The sequence below is a fragment of the Oncorhynchus keta genome, chromosome 17 (assembly GCF_023373465.1).
Source record: "Oncorhynchus keta strain PuntledgeMale-10-30-2019 chromosome 17, Oket_V2, whole genome shotgun sequence".
NCBI classification, from domain to species: Eukaryota; Metazoa; Chordata; class Actinopteri; order Salmoniformes; family Salmonidae; genus Oncorhynchus; species Oncorhynchus keta.
In genome coordinates, this window is record NC_068437.1 from 48,463,343 (window position 1) to 48,484,690 (window position 21,348).

The 21,348-nt window shown below is 44.4% G+C and overlaps 2 protein-coding genes across 3 annotated transcripts in view; one reads left to right on the forward strand and one right to left on the reverse strand.

Annotated features, from left to right (window-relative positions):
- The window catches only part of LOC118395970 (carboxypeptidase A2-like), a 5,773-nt gene extending 5,398 nt beyond the window's left edge, over positions 1-375 (reverse strand). The window contains exon 1 of the mRNA XM_035790087.2: positions 208-375. Coding sequence (XP_035645980.1) covers positions 208-347 — 140 coding nt within the window. The 5' untranslated portion in view covers positions 348-375. The remainder of the gene's footprint in view (positions 1-207) is intronic.
- Positions 376-999: 624 nt separating this feature from the next.
- smc1b (structural maintenance of chromosomes 1B) lies at positions 1,000-21,348 on the forward strand. Of its 2 annotated transcripts, XM_052466294.1 has the most exons (25): positions 1,000-1,165; positions 1,376-1,564; positions 2,995-3,107; positions 3,249-3,452; positions 3,843-4,081; positions 4,169-4,427; positions 5,299-5,439; positions 5,517-5,599; positions 8,229-8,436; positions 8,748-8,933; positions 9,152-9,337; positions 9,538-9,684; positions 9,886-10,023; positions 10,280-10,396; positions 11,156-11,262; positions 15,507-15,648; positions 15,828-15,973; positions 16,192-16,345; positions 16,732-16,836; positions 17,003-17,156; positions 17,898-18,052; positions 19,563-19,714; positions 20,516-20,585; positions 20,673-20,783; positions 20,954-21,348. In XM_052466294.1, exons 1-25 carry the CDS (start codon positions 1,057-1,059, stop codon positions 21,047-21,049), a joined length of 3,711 nt encoding a protein of 1,236 aa, XP_052322254.1. In that variant the 5' UTR covers positions 1,000-1,056; the 3' UTR covers positions 21,050-21,348. The 2 variants fall into 2 exon arrangements, with proteins under 2 accessions (XP_052322254.1, XP_052322255.1); XM_052466295.1 differs by lacking the exon at positions 8,748-8,933.

Below are 21,348 nucleotides of genomic sequence, written 5' to 3' on the forward strand. Positions count from 1 at the left end.
AGGCTAGAGTGACTAAATAATTCCATGTCATTGCAAGTCATCTTTAAAAAAATTCCTGATACAAAAATGTGATGGCCCATTGATGCATTGTGTTCTGTAGTGTACAACTAACTGTAGAATCTCTCAGATTTAATCTACTAATCTGCAAAGGGAAACATAATTTATGTAAGTATATTTATTTACAAAGTTTAAAACAGATGAATTTACCCAATGAAGACCTTCTCACAATTGGCGGCTGCAAGCAGCGCAAAGAGTACCAGCACCTTCATCCTTCCTGTGTCCTGTCCACTACTGCCAGCTCTCAAAGCACCTGCATTTATACTCAACAACAGGTGCATTGTTCCCATGACAGTATTGCTTCACAATCTACTTTTGCTTCACAATCTATGGGGTACTGCCCTTTTCCAATGATTGTGGTGCAATTCAATAGGTCAAGAGTTATTTTGGGGAATGGACATGATGTCTTAGCTCTATTTGTTTTTCCATAGCATGGTTGATGGTGCCATTGCCCGCCTCCCTCAGTATCAGCTGTAGATAGTAACAGTCCTTCTCCCAGACATGCCAGTGCAGGATAAGTGGGTTTACTCAGCTCAATTGAAAGGCCTCCAGAATATATAGATAGGCCTTATGGTCAAGAGGAAAGTAATACAACAGAATAAAATAAAATACACAAATGTTCAAAGCAGGGAAGGGAAATCTGCAACTCAACCTGGCCATTTGAAATGACCAAGTGGTCAATGGCCATTGTCTTTGCAACCAAGATTTTCTGATTTGCCTTAGTCACTGCTTGCAACAGTGTTGCCCCAAGGCAAAGGGGCAACAGTTACAGCACAGCCAAGAAATTACATTAAATTAAATATTGAACATTTAAATTAATATAATGTAAGAAAAAAAGTGTTATATATTATAACAAAAATATATTCTAATGTAGATTTAGCAACCTTTACCAATGGTATTATTTGAGTGTTTCCCGCCAAAGGAGAAGGCTTCCACTCCGCGGCGCTCTTCTGAGGAAAAACTTGACAAAAACTGTTTTTGACGACCTAGCTGCCCAAAATGGGTTTTCTAAAGCAGTTGGATGTGGATAATTTTAAGTCTTGGCGAGGGAAGCAAGTAATTGGACCTTTTAAAAGGTTTAACTGTATTATTGGCACAAATGGATCCGGTAAGTTATCTTGAACTTTTGTTTTATCTTGATCAACTTGCTTGCTAGCTAACGTTAGCTTTGCAATGAACCCAATATGGGCTTGCTAAACTTGTCTGCGTTTTACCATGGTGTGTACTCACTGGCAATACCAGACAGGTAGTGGATAGTTCTGATAATACGTTTCATACATACCTTGCTGGCATTTCACTTTGCAACATCTTTCCATAGGTAAGTCGAACGTGATGGATGCCCTGAGCTTCGTGATGGGGGAACGGGCAGCGACTCTCCGCGTGAAGCACACCAGGGACCTCATCCACGGAGCCCACATTGGCAAGCCGGTGTCCACCACGGCCAGCGTCACCATGCGCTACTGCGACGACAACGGAGAGGAGCTCAACTTCTGTAGGAGCATATCGGGTGAGTTGGATTGCATCGAATGGCTAGTAACTATAGACTTATTTCATATGAGAAAACATTGTTATCTAGTGGACTCATGCCACGGCCGGCCCTCATTAGGCAGGATTTATGAGGGATTCATTAGGCAGGGTTGATGACGCATCTCCCAAAAACAACACATAACACCTCACCTAATTTCGCCCTAAAACGATGACAATTTCTCTCAACCAGTGGCATATGGGTGTTAATGTGATCGCTGATGCCGCCCTTTGCTGCAGCACTCCACCAACATTCCGTCAAAAATGTATCTTAATAACATAAATCATATAGCATAAATAGGATATAACATAAATAGTATTTGGACTTTTCTGTAGCCTACCGGTTTCTCCCTGATCAAATAGCTTAACCCAAATGGCACCCAATCAAATTCAACCATGCTCTGTCATGTTAACAAATAACATATTCTAAAAACTGGACAGGTCAAAGTAAAATGGACAATATGGAATGGACAATCACAAATGTCCAAGAGTTTCACCCCATTGTCATGATCAGTGATTTCAAGTTTGTCTCTGTCCATTTTTGACAAGCTGATCATAGCCTAAAATAAAATACTTCTGCATTTCCTGTTGAGTAAACACATTGCAAATAAGCTCACAATAACTCCTGATAAAGTTGGGTAGCTGATATTCAGAGCTTAAATAGCCCAATTGATTAGTCACAGGAATAAGGACTAACAAAGCCAATGTAACAGCCTGTTTTAAAAACTGTGGGCCTACTACATGGATAGGCATTCATAAAATTCCATTACAGGCTGACATGGTAGGCTACACCCCAGTTTCGGGCGTCTGTTTTTGGTCCGGACCGGACATTTTTGGTGCAGTCCGGACCCGCCTTGATTTCAACATCCACGGACATTGGTCTTTGGTCTGGTCCAAACCAAATCTGAACCAATCGTATAAATCTATGTTTGGTTCAGATTTTGGGGCGGTCCAGACGGGCCTTGACTTCAACGTTCACGGACATTGATTTTGACCCGCCTTGATTTGGCCCAAACATAGACATCTATAAATGACATCTTTTCAACTTTCATTCAGAACCAAAAATGAGCCTGATTTCAATGTCCGGAAAAGACGCCTTTGCAACTTCCTATAAAATATGTATTTTAAACATCCCGAAAATACACATTTTCACCTTTAATTTAGAACCTAAATAGAACCTAACTTCAACGTCTGGAATGTCTTTTCAACGTTGTTTTACCTTCTGACCTGGTCTGTCTTATTCAGCAAATATTCTGTCCTGGTCTGTCTTATTCAGCAAATATTCTGTCCTGGTCTGTCTTATTCAGCAAATATTTAGCAACATTTTTATCCAGTAGTGTATGTAAATAGTAGCTCAACTAATGATTGTGCTACTTTACTGTACTGTATGCACTAATGTTGTGTATCTTCCAGGGGACTCCTCTGAGTATCGCATCAATGGCAGACAAATCACCCTTGCCAAGTACACAGAGGAACTGGAGAAGATAGGCATTGTGACTAAAGCTAGAAACTGTCTGGTATTCCAGGTAAGCAAACACACACAACTGCTAGTATTTTATCATAATTCATAATGTAGCTAATTACAGTGCCATTCATTAAAGTACATAAGAAATTCTGAGACAGTTTAATAGTGACCTCTGTTTTATATTTCCTGTGACTTCATACAGGGGGCGGTGGAGTCCATCGCCATGAAGAACCCCAAGGAGCGGACCAAGATGTTTGAGCGCATCAGCCAGTCTCTGGAGCTGTCTGATGACTATGACAGGAAGAAGGAGGCTCTGCAGAAGGCTAAAGAAGACACGCAGTTCCACTTCAACAAGAAGAGGACAGCCACCGCAGAGAAGAAGCAGGTCTCCTCAGAGAAAGTGGAGGTAGGATAAGAACACAGAGAGGGGATATTCTCCATTTAGCTCTCATAAGACTTAACATAACACTGTCGTAACAGTTAGTAAATGACAACTTGCTTTTTACCCAGTCACATTAAATCATTACAACAATCTGGAAATGTGGTTAAAAGTCATGGAAAAGTTTTGGAATTTCAATTCACAATGTTTATTGCTCAATTCATGTATATGCTCTTAGGCTCCCGAGTGGCGCAGCGGTCTAAGGCACTGCATCGCAGTGCCAGAGGTGTCACTACAAACACCCTAGGTGTAGGCCGCCATTGTAAATAAGAATTCATTCTTATTAACTGACTTGCCAAGTTAAATAAAGGTTAAATACATTTAAAAAATGAACCCTGTCCCTCTCTTCATCCTCAGGCCCAGAAGTACCAGGAGTTGGTGGACGACCTGAACCAGGGGAGGCTGCAGCTAAACCTGTTCCAGCTGTACCACAACCAGCAGGGCCTGAGTGCCCTGTCAAAGACCCTGATGAAGAGACAGGAGGCTGTGGCCGGTCAGAAGACAGGACTGAATGGGTGGGAGCAGAGCATCAAGGCCCAGAAGAAAGAACATGGACGCTTTACCAGAGAGCTGCAGCAGATTGAGAAGGAGATCCGGTGGGTAGGAGTCAGGAGGGAGAAGTGTGTGTAGAGAGAGGTGTGTGTGTTTATTACTAACTAAACTAACCTCTCCCTCTCCCCTAGTGGGCAGGAGCAGACCCTGTCCCTGCGTCGGTCCCAGTACATCAAGGCCAAGGTGAATACGGCCCACCACCTAAAGAAGGTAGATGATACCCGTGGGGCCCTGGAGAAGAGCCAGAGGATGGGTGCCAAGAAAGAGGAGGAGCTGGCTGAGTTCCATCAGGAGCTCCAGGAGCTGGAGAGGGCCTGGAGGGACTATGAGAGACATGCCCAGGAGGAGTTGACCGACCGGAACGCTGACATACAGCTGGAGGAGGAACAGGTAATAAGAGAGACACCACAACACAACATAAAGAGAGACCTAAGACAACAACATAGCATGGCAGCAACACATGACAACACAGCATGGTAGCAACACAACATGACAACAACATGGTAGCAACAAAACATGGTACAAACGTTATTGGGCACAGACAACAGCGCAAAGGCAAGAAGGTAGAGACAACAATACATCACGCAAAGTAGCCACAACTGTCAGTAAGAGTGTCAATGATTGAGTCTTTGAATGAAGAAACTGTCCAGTTTGAGTGTTTTTTGCAGCTCATTCCAGTCGCTAGCTGCAGAGAACTGAAAAGAGGAGCGACCCAGGGATTTCAGCTTATGAAATATTGGACCAACACTTTACATGTTACGTTTATATTTTTGTTCAGTGTAGTTTAGGTCCATGTGCAATTTGTGTGTGTGTTTTTTTTTTCACCTTTATTTAACCAGTTAGGCTAGTTGAGAACAAGTTCTCATTTACAACTGCGACCTGGCCAAGATAAAGCATAGCAGTGTGAACCGACAGCAACACAAAGTTACACATGGAGTAAACAATTAACAAGTCAATAACACAGTAGAAAAAAAGAAAAAGGAGTCTATATACATTGTGTGCAAAAGGCATGAGGAGGTAGCGAATAATTACAATTTTAGCAGATTAACACTGGAGTGATAAATGATCAGATGGTCATGTGCAGGTAGAGATACTGGTGTGCAAAAGAGCAGAAAAGTAAATAAATAAAAACAGTATGGGGATGAGGTAGGTAAATTGGGTGGGCTATTTACTGATGGACTATGTACAGCTGCAGCGATCGGTTAGCTGCTCAGATAGCAAATGTTTAAAGTTGGTGTGTGTGTATATTCTGTGTGTCTAGTTGGAGCGCTATAAGGAGCTGAAGGAGCTGGCCAGGAAGCAGGGGGCCCTCCTGTCCCAGCAGACTAAGAAGATGCACTGGGAGGTCAAGGCTGACCACCAGAAAATCGAGTTTGACCAGCGGAGGAAGAAAGAAGTGGAGGTAGGTACTAGAGAGTGTGTGTGTGTGCGTGTTTGTGTGAAAACAGAAATTGGTGTTGACTTTCTCTGTGTATATAGGTAAGCATTAAGCACAGCCATACTCAGCTGGGGGACTTCACCAGGAGAGCAGATAAACTGGAGGAGTACACCAACACCTGCAAGTAAGAAGTCATGAGTTGTGGTGTGTTATTGGTTACTGATGAGTGAAAAAATAGATACAGTTGAAGTCGGAAGTTTACATACACCTTAGCCAAATACATTTAAACTCAGTTTTTCACAATTCATGACATTTAATCAAAGTAAACATTCCCTGTCTTAGGTCAGTTAGGGTCACCACTTTATTTTAAGAATGTGAAATGTCAGAATAATAGTAGAGAGAATGATTTATTTCAGATTCACATTCATCACATTCCCAGTGGGTCAGAAGTTTACATGCACTCAATTAGTATTTGGTAGGACTGCCTTTAAATAGTTTAACTTGGGTCAAATGTTTCGGGTAGCCTTCCACAAGCTTCCCACAGTAAGTTGGGTGACTTTTGGCCCTTTCCTCCTGACAGAGTTGGTGTAACTGAGTCGGGTTTATAGGTCTTGCTTGCACATGCTTTTTCAGTTCTGCCCACAAATTTTCTATAGGATTGAGGTCAGGGTTTTGTGATGGCCACTCCAATACCTTGACTTTGTTGTCCTTAAGGCATTTTGCCACAACTTTGGAAGTATGCTTGGGTTCATTGTCCATTTGGAAGACCCATTTGCGACCAAGTTTTTTAACTTCCTGACTGATATCTTGAGATGTTGCTTCAATATATCCACATAATTGTTCCTCCTCATAATGCCATCTATTTTGTGAAGTGCACCAGTCCCTCCTGCAGCAAATCAACCCCACAACATGATGCTACCACCCCCGTGTTTCACAGTTGGGATGGTGTTCTTCTGCTTGCAGGCCTCCCTCTTTTCCTCCAAACATAACAATAGTCATTATGGCCAAACAGTTCAGACCAGAGAACATTTCTCCCAAAAGTACGATCTTTGTACCCATGTGCAGTTGAAAACCGTAGTCTGGCTTTTTTATGGCGGTTTTGGAGCAGTGGCTTCTTCCTTGCTGAGCGGCCTTTCAGGTTATGTCGATATAGGACTCATTTTACTGTGGATATATATACTTTTGTACCTGTTTCCTCCAGCATCTTCACAAGGTCCTTTGCGGTTGTTCTGGGATTGATTTGCACTTTTCGCTCGCACCAAAGTATGTTCATCTCTAGGAGACAGAACGTGTCTCCTTCCTGAGCGGTATGATGGCTGCGTGGTCCCATGGTGTTTATACTTGCCTACTATTGTTTGTACAGATGAACGTGGTACCTTCAGGCGTTTGGAAATTGCTCCCAAGGATGAACCAGACTTGTGGAGGTCTGCAATTTATTTTCTGAGCTCTTGGCTTATTTCTTTTGATTTTCCCATGATGTCAAGCAAAGAGGCACTGAGTTTGAAGGTAGGCCTTGAAATACATCCACAGGTACACCTCCGATTGACTCAAATTATGTCAATTAGCCTATCAGAAGCTTCTAAAGTCATGACATAATTTTCTGGAATTGTCCAAGCTGTTTAAAAGGCCCAGTCAACTTAGTGTATGTAAACTTCTGACCCACTGGAATTGTGATAAAGTGAATTATAAGTGAAATATTCTGTCTGTAAACAATTGTTGGAAAAATTACTTGTGTCATGCACAAAGTAGATGTCCTAACCGACTTGCCAAAACTTTAGTTGGTTAACAAGAAATTTGTGTAGTGGTTGAAAAACAAGTTTTAATGATTCCAACCTAATTGTATGTAAACTTCTGACTTCAACTGTAGTTACATATCACAATATTATTTTGGACATTATATATATACTTTGACTTCAAAGTATTTAGGATTTTTTTTAAATAGATTTTTTGCTAGGTAGCGCTAGTCGGCTGTGCCTGTGCCAAAACTCAGCAATTTTTTTATCCTATAGTGTGTTCTCCATCTTCTTTTTAAATATTGAATCAACAGGTTTTCAGCACTTATTTCCATGACTGATCAAACTCATTTTATAAGTCTATCTGCAGCAGACATATAGTGAGCAATATGTTTGGAACATCAAATTGCAATAAAAACTCAGTAACGAATCGCAATACATAGAATTATGAGAACCACGATACATATCGTATCTAAGTATCGTGATAATGTCGTATTGGGAGGCCCCTGGCAATTCCCACCCCTATTGTATGTATGTGTTGCTGTTATTTTTTGAAGGAGAACACTACTTAAATACATTTGTCAGTGTTAAGCACCCCATTCTTTATAAAGCTTCTCTTGGCTGTGCTGACATACTAAACTACTGAGAGAGAGAAGGAGAGAAAGAGAGAGAATGAGAGAGCAAGAAGGAGAGAGATAGAGAGGAGAGAGATAGAGAAGGAGAGAGAGAGGAGAGAGAGAGAGAAAATTAGAGAGTGAAGGAGAGAATGAGAGAGCAAGAAGGAGAGAGATAGAGAGGAGAGAGAGAGAAGGAGAGAGAGATAGAGATATATAATTAGAGAAGGAGAGAGAGAGAGAGATAGATAATTAGAGAGAGAAGGAGAGAGTGAAGGAGAGAGATAGAGAAGGAGAGAGAGAGAGATAGAGAAGGAGAGAGTGAAGGAGAGAGAGATAGATAATTAGAGAGAGAAGGAGAGAGAGAGGAGAGAAATAGAGAAGGAGAGAGAGAGGAGAGAGATAGAGAAGGAGAGAGAAAGAAGGGAAAAGAGTGACAAACTGTATTTGTTTTTCTTCTGTTCAGGAGCTCTCTGGGGGAGTCTCGTCAGCAGGAGGAGGTGCTGTCTGCGGAACTGCAGAGAGGGAGGGTGAGGGTGGAGGAGGTGAACCAGGAGTTAGGGGAGGTACTGGGAGAGCTGCAGAACGCCAGGCTGGACAGCCAGGAGAGTAAGAGGCAGCAGCAACGCAACGAGGTCCTGGAAAACCTCCGCAGACTCTGCCCTGACACACTGGTGAGACATCCCTAGACATCCCTGTCTCACTGCCACCAACACCTCATTAGATCAAACTGGGAAAATATCATCTTCCATAGTGCACCCCCTCCTCCCCCCTCATCCCTTATTGCAGTCATTTGAATGTGAGCTTGTAGGGATTGCCTTGGTAGCAATCTTGCTTAGGATCTCGTAGAATCTTGAGATATTTTAAGATCCTGTTACTAGTATCCAGTAAGATCTATCTAAAGGTCTCGTAGGATCTTCCAAGATCTTTGTCAGCATCCAGAGGAAGATTTCTGCCAGGGTGTATTTGTTCCTCTATTTCCCAGTTTGGTCGTCTGGTGGACCTGTGCAGCCCCATCCATAAGAAGTACCAGCTGGCCGTCACCAAGGTGTTTGGACGCTACATGAACGCCATAGTAGTGTCGTCAGAGAAGGTGGCTCGGGACTGCATCCGCTTTGTCAAAGAGGAGAGGGCCGAACCAGAAACCTTCTTACCCATAGATTACCTGGACGTGAGTCAGTGGACAAAGAAGTTGAGATTGTTTGTAGGCCTTCTCCTTAATTTAAAAAACAACAAAAACGGCAGCTCCGCTACATTTGCTATAAAGCTGAGGGATGGGGGATGGAGAAACACAACCAGAACTACCTAAAACTAACAAAAGAGGCTTTGATTAACACACCCAACACACAAACCTCACTGAGGCTGTCCCACCTCCCTGTCCCTTCCCAGGTGAGCCCTCTGAATGAGCGGCTGCGCGGGGTGCGTGGAGCTAAGATGATGGTGGACGTGGTGCAGTGTTCCCCTACCGCTCCTCAGCTGAAGAAAGTCATCCAGTTTGTGTGTGGCAACGCTCTGGTCTGTGAGACACTCAAAGAGGCCAGAGCCATCGCCTTCGACGGGCCTGAGCGACTCAAGGTGAGTTAGTCAGTCATTCAGCTTGTTTGAGGGCTATGGGATTCAAGGAGATATATAGATCAGTAATTCTGCGCAGTCCGACTGCAATGTACAGTAGACAATCTCAAACATGCACAATTAGTCAGTCAACCAGCCAGCCAGTCAGAGTCCCCCCCCATCCACTTTACTGTGGTAGCACCCACCTCGATATTTTCCCCCAGACGGTGGCTCTGGATGGTACCATGTTCTCCAAGTCAGGGGTGATCTCTGGGGGCTCCAGCCACCTGCGGAGCAAGGCCCGGCGCTGGGACGAGAAGGACATGACCAAGCTGAAGGAGCTCAAAGAACAGCTGACTGCAGAGCTACGTGTGAGTCTGGGTCTTTGCACACTTTCAGAATCTAGATTTTTAAAGTCTGGGAATCTAATACATTTTTTATTATTGTAAGTCTCGATTCTATAATATGCACTGCAAAACCGCAAACTTATTCTCTCTGGTTCAAGGAGTGTCAATTTTCTGACCAATTATCTGATACAGTCCTTTATTTCCACTTCATGTGTCATGTGACAGGGTCTGGTGAAGCTGAAGCGTAAGGAGCCTGAGCTGAAACAGATCCAGTCTCAGGCTCAGGGTGTTCAGACCCGTCTGAAGTACTCCCACACAGAACTGGACACCCTCCGCAAGAAGAGCATTCCCAACTGCCACGCGGTAAACTACACTAACACTGTTACTGTAACTTACTCTGACTACACCATCTGCAAACCACCACTTCTACTTGAATTCAACATGTGTCTACTTATTTTTACTCCAAAAAGAGCATAGTAAGCCATCAACAGTTTTTCAGCTTGGGTGATGTTTTTGAGTTTTGAAAATGTATGCTTGCGCTCTACTGTAAGTCTCTCAATACTATAAGAGTTTTCTCAATCTGTGGCCCATGTCGCGCACGTCTCATGTCTCCCTTCAGGAGATGTCTCGCCTGGAGGCTGAGCTGGCCAACGTGGAGTCTCAGCTGGAGATGCAGAAAGAGAACATGGATATCAAGGAGCTGGAGATGAAGAGGCTCCAAGACAGGATCAACCAGGTCAGGATGCACTGCTACCAAGAATTTTTAGAATAATGTCTAAATTGGCAGGTACCCTAGCGGTTAAAAGCATTGGGCATTGGGTAACCAAAAGGTTGTTAGTTTGAATCCCTGAGACGGCTAAGGGGGAAAAAACTGTCGATATGCCCTTGAGCAAGGCACTTAACTCTAATTTCTATCGTAAGTCGCTTTGGATAAGAGCATCCGCTAAATAGCAGACACCTGTTATTAGTGGCGTGTCATAGCTAACACAAACAACACCAAAGGTTTTACATCAATTAGCAGACGCTCTTATCCAGAGAGACTTACAGTCGTGAGTGCATACATTTTAAAAACTCGAAAACATCGGCCCAAGACTGAAAAACTGTTGATGGCCTACTATGCTCTTGTTGGAAAAGAAGAAAGTAGACACATGTTGAAGTCAAGTGGGAATTGATCCCAACACTTCAAAGTGGGAAGTGCCATGCTCTACCAACTGAGCCACATGGGACTATACTTTCACATAATTTAGCAGACACTCTTATCCAGAGAGATTTACAGGAACAACGTGCCCTGGATCAAGATCACATTAACAGATTTTTCACGTTGTCGGCTTGGGGATTCAAACCTTTTGATTCCCGGCCAAACGCTCTAACCGCTAGGCTACCTGCCGCACTACCAAATATTTGTAGTATGTCACTGCCATAGAGTAGGAACGTTCTGCCTACTATGTCTAGGGGGACCAGGTTCGTGGTCATGTTGTTATTGTTCTGTGTTCAGATGGAGGACGTGGTGTTCTCAGACTTCTGTGCTGAGATAGGAGTGGCCAACATCAGGGAGTATGAACAGGAGCATCTCAAACAGCAGCAGGATGTAGACAGGAAACGGTATTGGACTGGACCTCCTCACATTACATATGGTCTATGGAACGATGATGCTAACAAGTTTATATGGACTGATTGTACAGTATGCTTGTTCTTATACGGTGTACAGTGCATTCGGAAAGTGTTCAGACCCCTTGACTTTTTCCACATTTTGTAACATTACAACCTTATTCTAAAATGTATTAAAAAAAATACAAAAATCCCCTCAATCTACACACAATACCTCATAATGACAAAACAAAAACAGGTTTTTAGAAATTTTAGCAAATGTATTAAAGATAAAAAAAATAGAAAAATCACATTTACATAAGTATTCAGACCCTTTACTCAGTACTTTGTTAAAGCACCTTTAGCAGCAATTACAGCCTCGAGTCTTCTTGGGTATGATGCTACAAGCTTGGCACACCTGTATTTGGAGAGTTTCTCCCATTATTCTCTGCGGATCCTCTCAAGCTATGTCAGGTTGCACGGGAAGCGTCGCTGCACAGCTATTTTCAGGTCTCTCCAGAGATGTTTGATCGAATTGAAGTCCGGGCTGTGGCTGGGCCACTCAAGGACATTTAGAGAAATGTCCCGAAGCCACTCCTGTGTTGTCTTACATGCTGAACAGACCGGACACGTCGCGTGCGCGAGCGTTGCAAATCCATGTTATTCAATTATTGCACACACACTGCTCGTCTGCGATGCCAAGGGCTAAAATAGAAGTAATTCCTATTTCTGACGCAGATCACGCTGCAAGTCCTGCCTCTCCTCATTGGTTTATAGAAGCAGGTACCCACGTGCCATCTCCTCATTGGTTATACCCACGTGGGTGATTGAAAGACAAAATGTTTTGCCTATCGTTGTGGTGAAAGTGTAGATGCCAATCACCATATGAATTCAAAGATGAAAAGGCCTGGAATCAAATCAAATTTATTTATATAGCCCTTCGTACATCAGCTGATATCTCAAAGTGCTGTAAAGAAACCCAGCCTAAAACCCCAAACAGCAAGCAATGCAGGTGTAGAAGCACGGTGGCTAGGAAAAACTCCCTAGAAAGGCCAAAACCTAGGAAGAAACCTAGAGAGGAACCAGGCTATGTGGGGTGGAAAGTCCTCTTCTGGCTGTGCCGGGTGGAGATTATAACAGAACATGGCCAAGATGTTCAAATGTTCATAAATGACCAGCATGGTCGAATAATAATAACAGTTGAAACTGGAGCAGCAGCACAGTCAGGTGGACTGGGGACAGCAAGGAGTCATCATGTCAGGTCGTCCTGGGGCACGGTCCTGGAGGGCTCAGGTCCTCCAGATGGCCAGGTGGACTGGGGACAGCAAGGAGTCATCATGTCAGTAGTCCTGGGGCATGGTCCTAGGGCTCAGAGAAAGAAAGAAGGAGAGAATTAGAGAACGCACACTTAGATTCACACAGGACACCGAATAGGACAGGAGAAGTACTCCAGATATAACAAACTGACCCTAGCCCCCCGACACATAAACTACTGCAGCATAAATACTGGAGGCTGAGACAGGAGGGGTCAGGAGACACTGTGGCCCCATCCGAGGACACCCCCGGACAGGGCCAAACAGGAAGGATATAACCCCACCCACTTTGCCAAAGCACAGCCCCCACACCACTAGAGGGATATCTTCCGCCACCAACTTACCATCCTGAGACAAGGCTGAGTATAGCCCACAAAGATCTCCGCCACGGCACAACCCAAGGGGGGGGGGGGGCAACCCAGACAGGATGACCACAACAGTGAATCAACCCACTCAGGTGACGCACCCCCTGCAGGGACGGCATGAGAGAGCCCCAGTAAGCCAGTGACTCAGCCCCTGTAATAGGGTTAGAGGCAGAGAATCCCAGTGGAAAGAGGGGAACCGGCCAGGCAGAGACAGCAAGGGCGGTTCGTTGCTCCAGAGCCTTTCCGTTCACCTTCCCACTCCTGGGCCAGACTACACTCATCATATGACCCACTGAAGAGATGAGTCTTCGGTAAAGACTTAAAGGTTGAGACCGAGTTTGCGTCTCTGACATGGGTAGGCAAGACCGTTCCATAAAAATGGAGCTCTATAGGAGAAAGCCCTGCCTCCAGCTGTTTGCTTAGAAATTCTAGGGACAATTAGGAGGCCTGCGTCTTGTGACCGTAGCGTACGTGTAGGTATGTACGGCAGGACCAAATCAGAGAGATAGGTAGGAGCAAGCCCATGTAATGCTTTGTAGGTTAGCAGTAAAACCTTGAAATCAGCCCTTGCTTTGACAGGAAGCCAGTGTAGAGAGGCTAGCACTGGAGTAATATGATCAAGTTTTTTGGTTCTAGTCAAGATTCTAGCAGCCGTATTTAGCACTAACTGAAGTTTATTTAGTGCTTTATCCGGGTAACCGGAAAGTAGAGCATTGCAGTAGTCTAACCTAGAAGTGACAAAAGCATGGATTAATTTTTCTGCATCATTTTCGGACAGAAAGTTTCTGATTTTTGCAATATTACGTAGATGGAAAAAAGCTGTCCTCGAAATGGTCTTGATATGTTCTTCAAAAGAGAGATCAGGGTCCAGAGTAATGCCGAGGTCCTTCACAGTTTTATTTGAGACGACTGTACAACCATTAAGATTAATTGTCAGATTCAACAGAAGATCTCTTTGTTTCTTGGGACCTAGAACAAGCATCTCTGTTTTGTCCGAGTTTAATAGTAGAAAGTTTGCAGCCATCCACTTCCTTATGTCTGAAACACATGCTTCTAGCGAGGGCAATTTTGGGGCTTCACCATGTTTCATTGAAATGTACAGCTGTGTGTCATCCGCATAGCAGTGAAAGTTAACATTATGTTTTCGAATAACATCCCCAAGAGGTAAAATGTGTAGTGAAAATAATAGTGGTCCTACAACGGAACCTTGAGGAACACCGAAATTTACAGTTGATTTGTCAGAGGACAAACCATTCACAGAGACAAACTGATATCTTTCCGACAGATAAGATCTAAACCAGGCCAGAACATGTCCGTGTAGACCAATTTGGGTTTCCAATCTCTCCAAAAGAATGTGGTGATCGATGGTATCAAAAGCAGCACTAAGGTCTAGGAGCACGAGGACAGATGCAGAGCCTCGGTCCGATGGAAGGAGGAGAGATGACTAGAAATTATTCAGTTGGCCGTTTTATGTGTGGATTAATTGTCGGAGTAGAGGACCTTGTGCATTTCAGGTAAAATACCTCAATGTTTATATCCAAGGACAAATTAGCGAGCAAGTGCAAGCTAACTAGCTAAATTGCCAAACATGTTTAATGCTTTTCGACCTGTCCCCAAATGAATGTCATTGGTTCAGAGTTTGTTTTGATATTTTAACCTGCGTGTCGTGATCGCGCTTGGTGTAGGGGGACAAAATAAATGTATGCACAATAGCGCACGAGGGAGCACGCGCGCAGCCGGTTTGGGTTCCGTGTTAACTGTGTGCTTAGGGTCATTGTCCTGTTGGCATTGTCCTGTTGGAAGGTGAACCTTCAACCCAGTCTGAGGTCCCTGGCGCTCTGGAGCAGGTTTTCATCAAGGATATCTTTGTACTGTACCCCGTTCATCTTTCCCTCAGTCTTGACTAGTCGCGCAGTCCCTGTCGCTGAAAAACAGCCCCAGAGCATAATAGTACCACCACCATGCTTCACCGTATGGATGTAGCCAGGTTCCATACATGACACTTGGCATTCAGGCCAAAGAGTTCAATCTTGGTTTTATCAGATCAGAGAATCTTGTTTCTCATGGTCTGAGAAGCCTTTTGGCAAACTCTAAGTGGGCTGTCATGTGCCTTTTACTGAGGAGTGACTTCTGTCTAGCCATTCTACCATAACGGCCTGATTGATGGAGTGCTGCAGAGATGGTTGTTCTTCTGGAAGGTTCTTCCATCTCCACAGAGGAACTCTGGAGCTCTGTCAGAGTGACCATCGGGTTCTTGGTCACCTCCTTGACCAAGGCACTTCTGCCCCAATTGCTCAGTTTGGCCAGGCGGCCAGCTCTAGGAAGAGTCTTGGTGGTTCCAAACTTCTTCCATTAAAGAACGGAGGACACTTCGTTCTTAAATGTTTTGGTACTATTCTCCAGTTCTGTGCCTCGTAACTAAATGTGGCAAAAGTCAAGGGGTCTGAATACTTTCCGAATGCACTGTGTATTGTTCGCAAATATTATAATATTTTTTTCTGGCCATCTCCTCTCCCACATCTCTTTTCTGTCACTGCCTGAGTATAATCAACCCCCCTCTCTTTTCCCACCCCTCTCCCAGGTTGGAGTTTGAGTCTCAGCGGACCTGTCTGAAGGCCCAGTTGGAGTATGAACAGGGTCAACTGGAGCAGCAGAGGAAGAAGATGAAGAAACTAGAGGAGACCATCGCCATGGAGCAGTGCAGAGTGGAAGAACAGAAGCAGGCAAAACATACCTCCTCTCCTCCGTTCTCTCCTTTTCTCAACTTCCCTCTCATGTTATCTCCTTTCTTGTCCCTTCATACCTCCCTTCCTTCCCTTTTCCCATCAGCTTCTCAAATCCTCCTCTAAAATCACACAGAATGTAATCCCAGTGTTGTGTTGTTCTCTTGTGTCTCCACTAGGAGGAAGAGAAGCTGCTGGTGGTGATGGAAGAGAGTCAATCTAAAGTGTTGGATCTGAAGAATCATCTGCTGGGGAAGAAGACCCAGGCTTTTGACTCTAAGGCCCAGGTGGACCAAACGATGAAGAGCCTTCAGGAGAGCTCCAGGTACTACTGACTGTGGCTGTTCTACCGTCAGTTATTTTTGTCCAGTGTATCAAATCGATTGCAGGTCACTTCACTGGTCTCATCGCCCTCTCTAAAAGCTGATCTTCTCCTCTCTCCGCCCGATCCCTCTTCATTTTCTGTTTTCTCTTTATCTCCCTCCCCCTTCTCTTCTTCCTTTCTCTGTCCCCTCTCCATTGTCTAACCCTTCTCCCCACCAGAGAGCAGGTGAAGCTGCAAAGGGAGGTTATCTCAGCTGAGACAGCCCTGGAGCAGTTGAGGATCTGGAAACACAACCTGCTGCTAGGTTGTAAGATCCAGGGCCTGCCCATCACGCTGCTGTCTGGCAGCTTGGACGAGATCAGTGAGGTGCAGGTAGGACAGACTAGAGACCACAGGAGGTTGGTAGAATGTTAATTGGGGAATAATGGCTGGAGCGAAATAAATGTTTTTTATATGTTTGATGCAGTTCCATTTGCTCTGTTCCAGCCATTATTATGAGCTTTCCTCCCCTCAGTAGCCTCCACTATCAGAGACAGAGTGAGGGGGGGGCATAGACCAGGGTAGTGTACAGTAGGGCTGTAAAATCCAGGACCTGCCCAGATGACGGGCCGTGTTCACGTTCTCCTTGTACTGAATGTGTATTGTGTACTTGGATGTACAGTTGTTTACCTCTCATATGTGTAATTAAAATTCACTATCGGGGGAGAATAAAGTTCTCTCTCTCTCTTATGTCTGATTGACTGATCTTGCCTTGCCAGCTGGACTCAGAGTCACTCACAGAGAGCACCTGCACCACTATGGACATCTACGAGAGAGAGGCGCTGATGGTCATCGACTACTCTGGCCTGGGAGCTGAGCTGAAGGTAGACCTCATTAATCAATCATCACTCAATACAGTATCCCTTCTCAGTCTCTTAGCTTTAAGAACTGATCAATATCATACAGTTAATGTACTATATTCACCCCAGAGGACAGTTATGTATCTAACGTTATGCTGTCCAAACCTGTGTGTGTCTTTATGTCCAACAGGATCTTGCAGAGGAGGAGGTGGACCCCCAGGTAGAGCGTCTTAAGGAGACAGTGTCCTCTCTAGAGGGGGTCCTACAGCGCTCCACAGCCCCCAACCTTAAAGCCCTGGAGAAAATGAGGGTGGTCAAGGACAAATTCCAGGGGGTGGTGGACGGTACAAAGTGCAGAAACACACCTCAATACACCAACTGTATAGTGGCGACACACACCTCAATACACCAACTGTATAGTGGCGACACACACCTCAATACACCAACTGTATAGTGGCGACACACACCTCTATACACCAACTGTATAGTGGCGACACACACCTCAATACACCAACTGTATAGTGGCGACACACACCTCAATACACCAACTGTATAGTGGACACACCTCAATACACCAACTGTATAGTGGCGACACACACCTCAATACACCAACTGTATAGTGGCGACACACACCTCTATACACCAACTGTATAGTGGCGACACACACCTCAATACACAAACGCTATCGCTTTACTTGTATTGGCGAGTGTATTGTGGGAACCCATTGAGGGCCCTAAAAAGTTAAAACCCAGAGGAAACAGGTTTTAGTGACAAACTTTTAAGATGCTAGAGTGGCATATTTCAAATGCATTGCAGCATTTCTTCTCCCAATACCACGGCGGGACCTAACTTTTTAGTGCCTAAAGATCTTTGATCGACATACATTTTAAATAGCCAGTTAAAAAAAGCCATATTCAGTGAGGTTCCATACATTTTAAAAACTTGACAGGGATAACACAATAAAGCGAATCACTTTTTTCTGTTGTGGTCCCTTAAAGTTAATGGTGCAATACATATCTGTGTGTGTGTGTGTATGGCTCAATGATGTTCATCTGATTGCCTTTGTCTCCCTCTGTGTGCTCCAGCGTTTGATGCCAGCACCAAGGCAGCCAGAAGGAGTAACCAGGAGTTTGAGCAAGTTAAAGCCAAACGCTTCAGACTCTTCAGTCAGTGCTTTGAACACGTCTCTGTCGTCATCGACCAGATCTACAAACAACTGTGCAGGAACACCAGCGCTCAGGTGTGAAGGCTTTACTCATACAGAAACACTTGTACACACACACCTGAAAGCAATCTTCATACTACTGTGTAATAGACGCACTTATCAGGTTTGTGGATGTGTAGTATGTGTCGTGTTTGTAATGTGTGTGTGTAACAGGGTCTGCAAAAGGTGCTTGAGATGCTTAAAGTACTTCAATTTGGAGTACCTTGAAAATCTGACATTTTCTCAAGTAGGTACTTCAAAAGTACGTCAATTCAAATGAGAGGAGAACATGAGCAAATACATTTCTGAAAAATATCAGAAAAATGTATTGGTCTTGCAAATTAATTTCCAGGCAGACTACTGAGTTTGATTTCTTCACGTGTTTCAGGCTGTGGTTGCCAGGTGAGCTCACTCGTTCAACCCACACTGCCACTGAGCCAGGCAGTGACAGAACTGGCTGATTAGGCACAGCCAAATGTCACATTGATAGCTAAAATGCTGGGCAATTGTAGATACAATCCTGCCTTTTGTGCTAATGGAACATTTTTGGGATCTTTTATTTATCACACCAACAATAAGAAGAGACTTGCTTTGGCCACGAAACACAAGCAATAGACATTAGACCGGTGGAAATCTGTCCTTTGGTCTGATGAGTCCAAATTTGAAAATGTTGTTTCCAACCGCTGTGTCTTTGTAAGATGCAGAGTAGGTGAACAGATGATCTCTGCATGTATGGTTCCCACTGTGAAGCATGGAGAAGGAGGTGTGATGGTGTGGGGTTGCTTTGCTGGTGACACTGCCAATTATTTATTTAGAATTCAAGGCACAGCTAACCAGCATGGCTACTACAGCATTCTGCAGCGATACGCCATCCCATCCGGTTTGCGCTGAGTGAGACTATAATTTGTGTTTCAAGAGGACAATGACTCAACACACCTCCAGGCTGTGTAAGGGCTATTTGACCAAGAAGGAGAGTGATGGAGTGCGGCATCAGATGACCTGGTCTCCACAATCACCCGACCTCAACCCAACTGAGATGGTTTGGGATGAGTTGGACCGCAGAGTGAAGGAAAAGCAGCCAACAAGTGCTCAGCATATATGGGAACTCCTTAAGTAGTAGATTCCCAAATGGCCAATAAATAGGGTCATTAAGTTGGAATTGTGTAGTAATGTGAATAGGACATGTGTTCACCAGTAGGCGTGTCCCAAAATTCAGCTCATCACTACTCAAATTACAACACCATCATTACTGACTTACCACTCCTGTATGTAATAAATAAGTAGTGAAACACGTATCATTGAGAGGCACTTCTAAGGTAGTGATGACTAGTAAGTTAGTTCGTTGTTTTCATGAGGTTGTGGCGATATACAGCCATCTGGTTGTGACTAGAAACAATTGCATAATAGGAAGTATTACAAATTGATGGTCCTTGAAAATAAATATTAGTGCTTGAAAAAGTCCTTGAATTTGACTCACCACTGTCTGTACAAACCCTGGTGTAATGTACGGGTGTGTATATGCCTGAATGTGTGCTGCTTCCTCCAGGCCATTCTGAGTGCTGAGAACCCAGATGAGCCCTACCTGGATGGCATCAATTACAACTGTATTGCTCCTGGGAAACGCTTCATGGCCATGGACAACCTGTCTGGAGGAGAGAAGGCTATCGCTGCCCTGGCTCTGGTGTTCGCAATACACAGGTAAGAGAGAAAGAGAAAAGGTTCATGGCCATGGACAGCCTGTGGAGGGGAGAAGGCCATCGCTGCCTTGGCTTTGGTTGCCATACACAGGTGAGAGAGAGAGAGAGAGAGAGAAGTTCATGGACAACCTGTGGAGGCCATCGCTGCCTTGGCTTTGGTTTTGCCATACACAGGTGGAAGGAGAAGTTCATGGCCATGGACAGCCTGTGGAAGGGAGAAGGCCATCGCTGCCTTGGCTTTGGTTTTGCCATACACAGGTGAGAGAGAGAGAAGTTCATGGCTGTGGACAGCCTGTCTGGAGGGGAGAAGGCCATCGCTGCCTTGGCTTTGGTTTTGCCATACACAGGTGAGAGAGAGAGAGAAGTTCATGGCCATGGACAGCCTGTGGAAGGGAGAAGGCCATCGCTGCCTTGGCTTTGGTTTTGCCATACATAGGTGAGAGAGAGAGAGGGAGAGAGAAGTTCATGGCTGTGGACAACCTTACTGGAGGAGAGAAGGCCATCGCTGCTCTCGTGTTGGCTTTACACAGCTAACACACACAGCAGACATGAGATATGCCCATCAGTATTTTTATTTATTTTTTATTTTAACTAGGCAAGTCAGTTAAGAACAAATTCTTATTTTCAATGATGGCCTAGGAACAGTGGGTTAACTGCCTGTTCAGGGGCAGAACGACAAATTTGTACTTTGTCAGCTCGTGGATATGAACTTGCAACCTTTCGGTTACCAGTCCAACGCTCTAACCACTAGGGTACCCTACAGCACTGAACCACTGTCTGGTGTTTGTGTTTTCTCAATCAGCTTCCGTCCAGCTCCGTTCTTTGTCCTGGATGAGGTTGATGCAGCCCTGGACAACACCAATATTGGCAAAGCAAGTTGACATTTTAATTGGGATTAAATATGGGCTGTAGCTACGAATATGGCAATACAGCTGACCTGTCTGTCTCTGTGGATGCAGGTGACCAGCTTTATCAGGGAGCAGTCGAGAGAGAGCCTCCAGATCATCGTCATCTCTCTGAAGGAGGAGTTCTACTCTAGAGCTGACGCTCTGCTGGGGGTCTACCCTGAGGTACAGTACCAAAACACCTTTATTCCAGACCATCTTTCTTGGTTCTGCTGCCCTTTTTGCATCTTCCCAAAACACCAAAGAAGAACCTAGGGTGCTTTCCTCCAATGTGTCTTGAGAAGGAGGCGAGGATATCAGTCCCTGTGACTTAACTGTCTTTCTTTTTCTCTCAGTTTAACGAGTGCATGTTCAGCCGCATGCTGACGCTGGACCTAAGTCCCTATCCCCTGAACGAAGAGAACGGAACAGAGATAGAGAAGGAGATGTAAAGAAAGAAAGAACAAACAATCAAAGATATACTTTATTGGCCTGATGTGATAGACCCTGACAGCTGATTTCCTGTTTCTCTTGGGATAGTACTAAACAAATCGTCAAAAGCATTCACCTAAAATGTTTGTTTATTAATGTTAATATATTGCTTGTTACGTTGATTTTTATTCCGGAGGTTTGAGGATGTTGTACTCCCTCTCAATACTTTTCTATCATTGTTTAGCTTGAAGCATTTTAATATACCAGGGTTCGATTTCACTGTTTTACTTTATATTTAATATAAATCGTTTCCTCTTTA